The 13,166-nt window shown below is 35.0% G+C and overlaps 1 protein-coding gene across 2 annotated transcripts in view; it reads right to left on the minus strand.

Moving 5' to 3' along the window:
- The window catches only part of LOC121382662 (cubilin-like), a 155,745-nt gene that overhangs the window by 14,680 nt on the left and 127,899 nt on the right, over positions 1-13,166 (minus strand). For both annotated transcript variants that reach the window (XM_041512199.1, XM_041512198.1), the window contains 3 exons: positions 12,524-12,871; positions 5,955-6,114; positions 198-361 (listed from right to left, as the gene is read on the minus strand). In XM_041512199.1, the coding sequence (XP_041368133.1) occupies positions 198-361; positions 5,955-6,114; positions 12,524-12,871 (672 nt within the window). The remainder of the gene's footprint in view (positions 1-197; positions 362-5,954; positions 6,115-12,523; positions 12,872-13,166) is intronic.

The raw sequence follows: 13,166 nt of genomic DNA on the forward strand, positions 1-13,166 counted from the left end.
TTAACTATAAAGGCAGGTGTATAAAGTATGTGTGTTTAAGACAAAACACACTTTAACTACAAAGGCAGGTGTATAAAGTATGTGTGTTAGACAAAACAAACTTTAACTATAAAGGCAGGTGTATAAAGTATGTGTGTTTAAGACAAAAACAGGTAGATGATGACTGTATGCTGAATGCAAAGAAATAACCAACTCACTGAATGTTGAATACTGGATCTTAAACGTCACCTTTCCAGACGACTTTGGCTGGTACATGATGAACAGCGTATTGTTCCGACTTAGAATCTTCCCAGAATGCCCCTTGGTGACTTTCACTGGCAGCAGTGGGGAGGATGCAGATGCACCATCATGAAAAACAAGTCTATTAAAAAAACAAATTACAAGTTGATTTGCATTAATGTTTTAATAAAAACCCTAACACTATGTATTCTTGAAAAACAGTTCCCTGAAAAAGAACACACACTCCAAATACACAATGTGAATTCATAAGACTTCAGTAATATTTTGATGGCGAAACAGAATGATTAGCAATTTGTAACTAAATTAACCTTTCAACTAGGGTCTCACTACACAGATCACTTCCACGTGAGAGTTCACTGAGCATGGTCCACTATAGTTCCTAATTGTGACACAAGTTATGGTTCACATATTCACTTCTAGGAAATGGTGAAGAATTAAAACAATATGTGTGTTTAATTGTAAGCCTTCTGGCTGTATTTTGCCCATGTTATTTTGTAATATTGTGCATTGACCTTTTGGGACATGGGTGTATAGCGCAAGAGACAGCCGGAGTGAATTGGTTAATGAGCCACCTGTTCGGACCTGTACTAAAGCCAGATGCGGTCATATAGCAAAAAAACTGAGACAGAAATGTTCTCAATTTTGGAGTGAAAATAAATGCTTATTTAATGTATGTTCGCAATGGTGTAGGTTGTTAGTGCCAACGAGAACCCGTTCTATTGGCAATCTTCATTCGAAGTTGGGAAATTTAACATGGGTTTCAATGGCAGATGACATCTGTGTAGTGAGACCAAGCCTTGTAATTTTAAAAATGGCTTCCTTTAATTTGTACTTGGCAAACAGCAGCTTAAACCCCATATATAATTATAATTATAATGGCTAAAAAACAAAACAATAATTACACTGAAAAAGTGGCTTAAAACTAAATCCATAAACTAATTTGAATGTGTCAGTGGGCTTACACAAAACTATATTTTGTAACGTTACTAAACTTTAAAATTAGTGTAAATCACAGACCTAAATACAGTGAAACTATATTTTGTAACGTTACTAAACTTTAAAATTAGTGTAAATCACAGACCTAAATACAGTGAAACTATATTTTGTAACGTTACTAAACTTTAAAATTAGTGTAAATCACAGACCTAAATACAGTGAAACTATATTTTGTAACGTTACTAAACTTTAAAATTAGTGTAAATCACAGACCTAAATACAGTGAAACTATATTTTGTAACGTTACTAAACTTTAAAATTAGTGTAAATCACAGACCTAAATACAGTGAAACTATATTTTGTAACGTTACTAAACTTTAAAATTAGTGTAAATCACAGACCTAAATACAGTGAAACTATATTTTGTAACGTTACTAAACTTTAAAATTAGTGTAAATCACAGACCTAAATACAGTGAAACTATATTTTGTAACGTTACTAAACTTTAAAATTAGTGTAAATCACAGACCTAAATAAGTGAAACTATATTTTGTAACGTTACTAAACTTTAAAATTAGTGTAAATCACAGACCTAAATACAGTGAAACTATATTTTGTAACGTTACTAAACTTTAAAATTAGTTTAAATCACAGACCTAAATACAGTGAAACTATATTTTGTAACGTTACTAAACTTTAAAATTAGTGTAAATCACAGACCTAAATACAGTGAAACTATATTTTGTAACGTTACTAAACTTTAAAATTAGTTTAAATCACAGACCTAAATACAGTGAAACTATATTTTGTAACGTTACTAAACTTTAAAATTAGTGTAAATCACAGACCTAAATACAGTGAAACTATATTTTGTAACGTTACTAAACTTTAAAATTAGTGTAAATCACAGACCTAAATACAGTGAAACTATATTTTGTAACGTTACTAAACTTTAAAATTAGTGTAAATCACAGACCTAAATACAGTGAAACTATATTTTGTAACGTTACTAAACTTTAAAATTAGTTTAAATCACAGACCTAAATACAGTGAAACTATATTTTGTAACGTTACTAAACTTTAAAATTAGTGTAAATCACAGACCTAAATACAGTGAAACTATATTTTGTAACGTTACTAAACTTTAAAATTAGTTTAAATCACAGACCTAAATACAGTGAAACTATATTTTGTAACGTTACTAAACTTTAAAATTAGTGTAAATCACAGACCTAAATACAGTGAAACTATATTTTGTAACGTTACTAAACTTTAAAATTAGTGTAAATCACAGACCTAAATACAGTGAAACTATATTTTGTAACGTTACTAAACTTTAAAATTAGTGTAAATCACAGACCTAAATACAGTGAAACTATATTTTGTAACGTTACTAAACTTTAAAATTAGTGTAAATCACAGACCTAAATACAGTGAAACTATATTTTGTAACGTTACTAAACTTTAAAATTAGTGTAAATCACAGACCTAAATACAGTGAAACTATATTTTGTAACGTTACTAAACTTTAAAATTAGTGTAAATCACAGACCTAAATACAGTGAAACTATATTTTGTAACGTTACTAAACTTTAAAATTAGTTTAAATCACAGACCTAAATACAGTGAAACTATATTTTGTAACGTTACTAAACTTTAAAATTAGTGTAAATCACAGACCTAAATACAGTGAAACTATATTTTGTAACGTTACTAAACTTTAAAATTAGTTTAAATCACAGACCTAAATACAGTGAAACTATATTTTGTAACGTTACTAAACTTTAAAATTAGTGTAAATCACAGACCTAAATACAGTGAAACTATATTTTGTAACGTTACTAAACTTTAAAATTAATTTAAATCACAGACCTAAATACAGTGAAACTATATTTTGTAACGTTACTAAACTTTAAAATTAGTGTAAATCACAGACCTAAATACAGTGAAACTATATTTTGTAACGTTACTAAACTTTAAAATTAGTTTAAATCACAGACCTAAATACAGTGAAACTATATTTTGTAACGTTACTAAACTTTAAAATTAGTGTAAATCACAGACCTAAATACAGTGAAACTATATTTTGTAACGTTACTAAACTTTAAAATTCGTGTAAATCACAGACCTAAATACAGTGAAACTATATTTTGTAACGTTACTAAACTTTAAAATTAGTTTAAATCACAGACCTAAATACAGTGAAACTATATTTTGTAACGTTACTAAACTTTAAAATTAGTTTAAATCACAGACCTAAATACAGTGAAACTATATTTTGTAACGTTACTAAACTTTAAAATTAGTGTAAATCACAGACCTAAATACAGTGAAACTATATTTTGTAACGTTACTAAACTTTAAAATTAGTTTAAATCACAGACCTAAATACAGTGAAACTATATTTTGTAACGTTACTAAACTTTAAAATTAGTGTAAATCACAGACCTAAATACAGTGAAACTATATTTTGTAACGTTACTAAACTTTAAAATTAGTTTAAATCACAGACCTAAATACAGTGAAACTATATTTTGTAACGTTACTAAACTTTAAAATTAGTGTAAATCACAGACCTAAATACAGTGAAACTATATTTTGTAACGTTACTAAACTTTAAAATTAGTTTAAATCACAGACCTAAATACAGTGAAACTATATTTTGTAACGTTACTAAACTTTAAAATTAGTTTAAATCACAGACCTAAATACAGTTAAACCCCCTAAAACTGAACATGTAGTAACAGTAAGAGACATTTTTCACAGTCTCGTTTTCAGTATTAGTACAGAAGAGAACATTTCTAACCTAGATACCCCTCACAACCAGACTTTCTATGTGGTCACATGGGGGTGGGGGGTGCATGGGTGACCGGAGGGATATAGCCCAGTGGTAAAGTGCTAGCTTGATGCACGGTTGGTCTGGGATCGATCCCTGTCAGTAGGCCATCAGGCTATTTCTCATTCCAGCCAGTGCACCACAACTGGTATGTCAAAGGCTGTGGTATGTGCTATACTGTCTGTGGGATGGTGCATATAAAAATCCCTTACTACTAATGGAAAAATGTTGTGGACTTCCTCTTTAAAATTAAATGTCAAAATTACCAAATGTTTGACAATAGCCCATGATTAATAAATCAATGTGCTCTAGTGATGTCATTAAAAAAACTTTTGGTCCTGTGGGTTTCCTATTTAGAGCAGTTTCACTGTATATTCAAACTGTGTTGTGTCATTACTGCTGGAAATGTACGTGGTTTGTACATGATGTAACAATAATGTCAAATAACAACCCATCAATGCTTTTTTGGTGTCAGTAACTTCCACAGCTCATGCGTCTGCAAATTACTAGTTTAAATTTATATAACCTATTTTGGTTTACAAAACCTTGTGTTATTCTTGTATAATTGAAAAACAAAATAAAGACTCATTGCTTGGAACTGAACATTCAGTAAACTTTAAACTAATGGTAAATTATTGGTTCTGGCAGATAAACCTGCATAACAGATAAAAGCGAAAACAATTCATTGCATTGATTTTAATATGTCAGTCGGGTCAGAAGAAACTAACTATGATATAAAAAACACAATCTTTTTAACAATTTCCGATCCTTCTCACCACTTTTCTTGTGATCTGGACTGCCAACTGTCGTTTTTGCTTTTACCCGATGCTGCACAACGCAAGATGTTTTTACATAATGCAAGGATCTTTAACATTCATGTTCGGTTGCTAGGTTACAGGTACATGTTGTGTACCTTTATACTATTATATAAATATTTAGAACTGTTTCCATTGAAACCACCTAAGTTAAAAGTATATGAAAATAATCGACATTTAATCCGTAAAAAATCCCAACATCTTCAGGAGTAGAAATAAAACAAAATGGTTGGCAAGTAAGCCAGTACGGCATAAAGTAGACAAAACTAGCTTGGAAAAGTAAAGTTTGTTTTATTTAATGACGCCGCCAGAGCACATTGAAAACTAGCTTGGAAGTTAAAGCCGCACACCCTAGTTCCATCCAGCGAAAATAAATTATAATTTGGTTAATCTACAAACCTGTAACACACTTAGATCACGTTTTTATCAAATGGAGTGAAAAAGCAGGTTTTATATCGATAAATACCATGGGAATCCCCATGTTCCAATTGCTTGAAATAATTTTGAAAGTTAGTATTCTGATGTCACCGGTAGAAGCACAACAATGCCTACGTCACGACAAATTTCACAGACTTGGGGTGCGTCTCCAGATATCGTAAGACTTAGCAAAATTATTGGTTTTAAGGGTTTGTAACGTTTTGTATTGAGACACTTACTTGTCTGAACTTTATTGTTACTGAAAATGTTCACGAACTGTGAAGAAAAATCTCACAAATAAACAATAACAAATCGGATGTTGATTGTGCGAACCGTGCACGAGAAAACAAACCGAACCAAAATGATAACGGTCACGTGATATACCAACGTCTGTGACATTAAAAATAGATTGGACCTCGCTTGCTTAACGGTTTTTTCTCGACAACACGTTTTGTGAAAAAATGCAAAAAATGCATTTCGTGGTTTTACAAACATCAGGATTACCAAAAAGCACTTCAGGTGAATGGAAATGTGTATTCTAAATAATAAAATGTAAGTAAAGTGCAATTTTATTTGTGAAAAATGGAGTTTAATAGCGAAAAACAACGCCGTAATGGTTAACAAATAAACGTAACTAGGGTGTGTCCCTTTAAGATAATATAATTAGACATAACCTGGTTTGACAACTAAAACTATAAAAGAAGACCAACCCAGTTTTGTCCTTGCTGCTGGACACGGTGAACTGGACGATGTTCCTCAGTGACCCCTTCTTGCTGGACAGTGGGATGGAGACGATCCACACACAGACACCTGCCCACTTGCGGGGAGACGAGATGTTAGCAGCAAGCTCTGTCAACCGGCCACCACAGTCTGGACACAAATATGGAAGAAGATGATTGTTTAATGACACCTCACCTATTTAGTGGCTAACATGTGGGTATTCAGGGCTTGAATTTTAATTGGGGGTGGGGGTGGAGGGGGGACACAGCAATTGTTGCTTTCGGTTTAATAAAAGAAATTATGGCAGCAAGGCACCTGGAGGGGCACCAAGGCACCTGAAGGGGCAAAAAGGCAATTTACTTTCTATACAGTTATTTCAAACACAAGAATTTGGCAGAATTAAATGTCTCGCCTACCATAAACCTTTTCAGGGCATTGTGATGAACACCCATATAGGTACAACTATAAACTAAACAAATCTGATAATTGAAAAAACCCTCTTTTTTTAATTATATCACACCTCACATCCAGTTTTTAATCAAAAGAAAGAGATATTAAATCTAAAACACATTTAATATATCACACCTACAGCATTATAATATTATATGGTTTAAAGCTTTTTTTTTCTTTTTTTTATTATTCAAAATTTTTATTCTCTGCTTCAAACACATACATGTATTATTACAGTACATAATGAAATGTTACATTTTCTGTTAAAACACACAGTTATTAATTAATACAAGAAGATATGTATTACATGTGAAGTACTCTACTAAGATACTGCCACTTTTTTCTTATTTTTCAACTTTTTTTTCCGGGAGTGAAGATAAAAAGAATAAAATTCAATTTGCTGATAACGACGTGTGTGAGCTAAACATAATATAATTTGGTTGAGTTTTTTTCATTCTACAAGTATGTATATAGTATTTTATTACAAGCAAACAAAGATTGATAATATGTATATAGTATTTTATTACAAGCAAACAAAGATTGATAATATACTCTTCAAAAGAAGAAACGCAAAACCACATTGTCGTAACATTTGGAGAATTGATTTAATTATTGAATGGTGAGTCCGATAATTACCAAATGTTGCAGGATTGTTCACAATTCACTCTAGTCCATTGTGAGTAAGTGATAGGACACACCACCAAGGTCAAGGTCATCTGGAGTCAATACCGGGTGTGGCCTCCGCGTGTGTTGACAACTGCCTGGCACCGCCTGCCCATTGAAGCAACCAGAGTACGGATGACGTCCCGGGGGATGGTGGCCCACTCGGCCTGCAAGGCTGCTGCGAGCTCGGGCAGGGTCTGGGGCTGTGGTTGTCGCTGTCGGAGGCGTCGGTCCAACTCGTCCCATAGATGCTCATTTGGGTTCAAATCCGGTGATGTCGATGGCCAAGGAAGGACATTAATGTTGTTGTTCTGTAGGAAACCCGTTGTGAGACGTGCTGTGTGAGGCCTGGCGTTGTCATGTTGGAACACTGCGTTGGCGTTGGCCATAACTGGAACGATGTGTGGCCGGAGGATCTGGTCAATGTAGCCCTGTGCATTCAGGTTGCCCTGCACGTGGACCAGGTGAGTTCTGCCAGTGTGTGAGATGGCTGCCCACACCATGACACTACCCCCGCCGAATCTGTCCATTTCCTGCACGCAGTTTGCCGCATAACGTTCACCACGACGCCTATACACGCGACATCTTCCATCATGACGTCGGAGCAGAAATCGGGACTCGTCACTGAACCACACCTGTCTCCATCTCAGTTGAGGCCATTGTCGATGAATCTGGCACCACTGCAGTCGGAGTCGACGGTGTTGTGGTGTTAAGATGACACCTCGAACTGGACGTCTGGCACGAATTCCTACCTCACGTAGGCGGTTCCGTACGGTCTGGTCGGATATCCTGCGCAAACCTGGTATTGCTGCGGCTGTGGAGGTGGCAGTAGTCAATCGTTCCCGAAGGTGGCGTACCCGGATGTAGCGGTCCTGCCCGGGGGTAGTGACCCGTGGTCGACCGGATCTAGGGAGGTCACGTGTTGATCCATGTTGCTGGTAACGGTCCCACAGTCTGGAAATGGTGCTTGGGGACACATGGAATGCCCTGGCAACGGCCGTTCTGGATTCGCCTGCGTCTAGTCGGCCGATGGCATTGTTTCTCTGCGGTTCACTGAGACGTGGCATGTCCTGGATTGTCAACTGTCAGCCAGATACAGAGGCCAGGCAAGCGAACACCCTGCACTTTTATACTGTCGGTGTTCATGTTGCACGTGCAGACAACGCACGGGCAGTGGTGACATGGTTTGCACGTGGCTGCGTTTTTGCGAATATTCACATTTTGGAACTTTATTGTACAGTAGCTGCGTTTTATCGAATGTAACCGTGGGAATGTGTTTGGGACATGCAATGACCTTATATTCACAAAGCATGAACCGGTAGGAAACATAAAATCGGAGTTATAACCCATTTGTACACTTTTGCGTTTCTTTTTTTGAAGAGTATATGTATATAGTATTTTATTACAAGCAAACAATGATTGATATCATCAATATTTGGACTATTAATAAAAAAAGAAGAAAAACAGAAGTACCTCAGTGGCCTATATATATAGGTATGACAGTGCCGCATTTTACATCTAGGTCATCTAGTAAGCAATACCAAATAGTTTTAACATACTGACATTCAACAAATAGAGTTTATCACCTCAAATGTACATAATTCAGTTTCAAAACGTTTGCATTGCATCAGCTTACTGTTAGTAAAGTATATTCAGTGACTAATTTTGAACTGAAAAGATTGTAATTTCGCATCATCAGTTATTCGAAAAGGCACTTTATTTAATTTTTGTTGCCATTTTTGTGTGACGCAATTGATTTTTTGTTTATATTATCAATGAAAAGCTTGTAAGATTTACATTCGAATTGTGTATTTTATCTAATTTATTAAATTTGCAAATTCTTAGTGTGTTTTCATTTGGTATTGCATCAAAAAATCTATAAGGCTGCAAATAATTTACATTCAGTTGATAAAACCTACAAAAATCCTCACAAGTAAAACAAATTACCGTAATTATTTATGAGATCATTGACAAAATAAATGCCTTTTGTACAACAAGAATGGTTAAAACATGTACTCATTATTTACTTTAACCTCATTATTTACTTTAACCTCATTATTTACTTTAACCTGTAGACTACTGGATTAATTTTGAACAAAAACCACGTTGAGTGGGTACAAGTTTATAATTTTTACTCACATACATTCACTTAAATGTTTTATAAATACATGAAATAAAGTTTATATATGAATCGGTAAGTATTATTTTCGTTTTTTTTTTTTAATTTTTATTATTTTTAGATCAGCTAATGGTGATTAAAATTAGGCAAAAAATCGAAAAAGTTGTGTTTACTTATGGGCATTTGTGGCCAACTGTCCAGTATTTATGTCCATTATTCCTGATAACAGTGGGTTTTTTTTAAAACCCGAACTACGATTCATATTGCAATATTTGGTAATTTACGTTGTTGGTAAAACGATTTATTATAAAATTATCTGTCACAATCAGCTATCGATCCCTGAAAATAACTGCGACGTGCCACCATTGTTGTCAATCGAAAATATTTGCCGAAAACCACTTTTTTAACTCAAAATTTCAAGGTATTTTCAATTGAAAAAATCAAAACAAAAGCCACCATTTTGAAAAATAAATAAAATTCTTTTATTATATTTCCGTTTCTGGTGAGTGTCGTGTGCAAAACGGCGGGAAATATGAATTGGGGAATGCACTGTATACAGTATACAGTATGTTGACTGACATGACGTCGGGCGAGATATCTCGCCTGCAGTACTCAGAAGGTTAATACATGGATTAAACCATAGAGGTCTTGTGGGGTTATGGTGGGGTTTTGTTGAACTTCAGCCCAACATGAAAATACATCCTGGCAAAACTGATTAAATCTAGATATTACTTTCCTATAGCAGTCATAATGTAAAAATAAAATATATATGTGATACCAGTGATATATCATATCTAACAACACATACATGTATGTGATACCAGTGATATTATACCTAGCAGCATGTACAACATGTATATGATACCAGTGATATTATACCTAGAAGCATGTATGTGATACCAGTGATATTATACTTAGCAGCATGTATGTGATACCAGTGATATTATACCTAGCAGCATGCATGTGCTACCAGTGATATTATATCTAGCAGCATGCATGTGATACCAGTGATATTATACCTAGCAGCATGCATGTGATACCAGTGATATTATACCTAGCAGCATGCATGTGCTACCAGTGATATTATATCTAGCAGCATGCATGTGATACCAGTGATATTATACCTAGCAGCATGTATGTGATACCAGTGATATTATACCTAGCAGCATGTATGTGATACCAGTGATATTATACCTAGCAGCATGTATGTGATACCAGTGATATTATACTTAGCTGCATGTATGTGATACCAGTGATATTATACCTAGCAGCATGCGTGTGCTACCAGTGATATTATACCTAGCAGCATGCATGTGATACCAGTGATATTATACTTAGCAGCATGTATGTGATACCAATAATATACCTAGCATCATGTATGTAATACAAGTGATATTTATCTAGTAGAATACAAGTAATAAGAGTGGTATTATACCTAGCAGCATGTATGTAATACAAGTGATATTATACCTAGCATTATGCATGTAATACAAGTCGTATTATACCTAGCATCATGCATGTAATAAAAGTGATATTATACCTAGCAGCATGTATGTAATAAAAGTGATTATATACCTAGCATCATGCATGTAATACAAGTCATATTATACCTAGCATCATGCATGTAATAAGAGTGATATTATACCTAGCAGCATGCAGGGGTCGAATTTCTATTTTCTTAGACAAAAATGATTTCACCTTATGGGCTTACAATCTAGCCTATGCAACTTGTTGGATACGGATGCCTTTTAATAAAAGTTGAAATGTGATAGACAGCTGTGCTTAAACTTGATACCAAACTGTACAGTACAGTACAGTAAAGAATAACACACACTTGAAATAAGTAGCTCAGATGTCTTTTAGTCCAAGCATGCGGTCATGGCCAACATGCGCTCTGCAATTCATTATTATTATATCAATTGACAAAACTAAGTTTTAAAAAAATGCATGTTTGAGCAAAGTTCATTTAAAAGGTCATACATCCTGTAGGAACACTGTAACAAACAATTAAACACAAATGTATAACCACCAATTAAGATTTAGCAGTCTAACAGTGTGTAACATTGTTTTCAATTTCATGTCTGGTTGTTTCTTTGATCTACACAAGCCCAAGTCTGAACTAAAGTGTGAAACCACACTGAGGCCACTGTTAATGCTAATTAGGCAAATACCTTATTCTGATTAGCAATGACCTTGATTCGCAACTATAGAGAGTGTAAGCTGTCCGTCCGTGTCAGAAACAAAACCTGTATACAATAATGCCAGTTTGTTTTTGATTGCTTTTGTAAGTTTTCTCAGCTTTAAATTTTGGATGTACGCAAGTAATAGTAACAGAAGGTGTTTCTAATAATTAGATACTAGTATAAAAAAGAAAAAATTAATTATCATTATTATTATGTATTAATAACAAATAGAACACTGTAATTAATATATGTGGTACTGAAAATGTTTTGCTTTCTTTCTGGTTCATTTAATTATTATTATTTGTTTTTTATTTGGGTTTTTTAATTTGTTTTTCGTTGTTGTTTTTTAACCAAACTGGCCCCTTGTCTGGGAATAAGCCCACCCCATGCTAGCTCACAACGAGTTGTCTGGGAATAAGCCCACCCCATGCTAGATCACAACGAGTTGTCTGGGAATAAGCCCACCCCATGCTAGCTCACAACGAGTTGTCTGGGAATAAGCCCACCCCATGCTAGATCACAACGAGTTGTCTGGGAATAAGCCCACCCCATGCTAGCTCACAACGAGTTGTCTGGGAATAAGCCCACCCCATGCTAGCTCACAACGAGTTGTCTGGGAATAAGCCCACCCCATGCTAGCTCACAATGAGTTGTCTGGGCTTATTTCCAGTCAAATACAGCAGCAGAAGTGGTCGGGATCTTTGTAGCGATTACATCTTGGGTGATAAATCGAATGTACACCGAATTTATGAAAACAAAACATAATTATCGTGGCACACCTGTTCTCCAGAAAATATTTTTGAAAATTGCGTAAAAGCTCATAGAAAAGGTCTTTAATTAATATGAAGATGTTAGGATTACGTTCAATGGCAGCGAAAATGCGAACGTGTGGTTGAAGTTGGACTAGAACTAATTGTAAACATGACCATTGTGTGGTTGAAGTTGGACTAGAACTAATTGTAAACATGACCATTTTTGTGAAAAATAAAATCGCGAAACATTTTTGATAAAAAGTCACGTCGGTCAGGTTTGTAGAAACACTGACTTGAGCATCTTTATCGTCAGATTTTGTTTCCATTAGCCCATGGTGAATTGGCGATCGGCTGGTGTCAGCCTAGTGCATGTAATACAAGTAATATTATACCTAGCAGCATGTATTTAGCTGTGAAACCCTGGTCCACCTTGCTGGTCTGGGACCGGTTGACCGGAGGAGCCGAGAACTGGAGTGACAACATGTTCCTGGGAATGAGCACGTCCTGGGGCAGGACGTTTCCACTGAACGATGCCACCGTCTTCGTTGTCGCGTTTACAAGCTTCCGGATCTCAAACTTGTGTCCTTTACTCAGTCGGAAGGTGGTGAACGACAGGTAGAACAGCCTGGTCTTGTTGCTTTGCGTCAGCCACGTACAATCAGAGTTCAGAGGGTACTGATTCGGGAAGTTTGGACTGGACAGTTGACCACTGGATGATGTTAGGAGTGCACGGCCACAGGCTGGAGAAATAAAAAAGGAAAAATGTACTACAGGTCCGATTATACTGATATATAGCTCATTAAAATAGACTTACATCCCAAATGTAAACACTTTTCTTTTACCATGCAGCTTGATAAAAAAACAAATTGCACGTCCATCCATAAAGTGTATATATACATGTACATGTAATTAAATTTACAGACTAATTATCTCGTTTTAAGATATATTATGTCATAATTCTGTGTATACTAAGTGTCCGTGGAATGATGCATAGACCATTCTAAGTGCAGTTATAATAATACAAATTACTAAATG

The sequence above is a fragment of the Gigantopelta aegis genome, chromosome 10, assembly GCF_016097555.1.
Source record: "Gigantopelta aegis isolate Gae_Host chromosome 10, Gae_host_genome, whole genome shotgun sequence".
Taxonomy (NCBI): domain Eukaryota; kingdom Metazoa; phylum Mollusca; class Gastropoda; order Neomphalida; family Peltospiridae; genus Gigantopelta; species Gigantopelta aegis.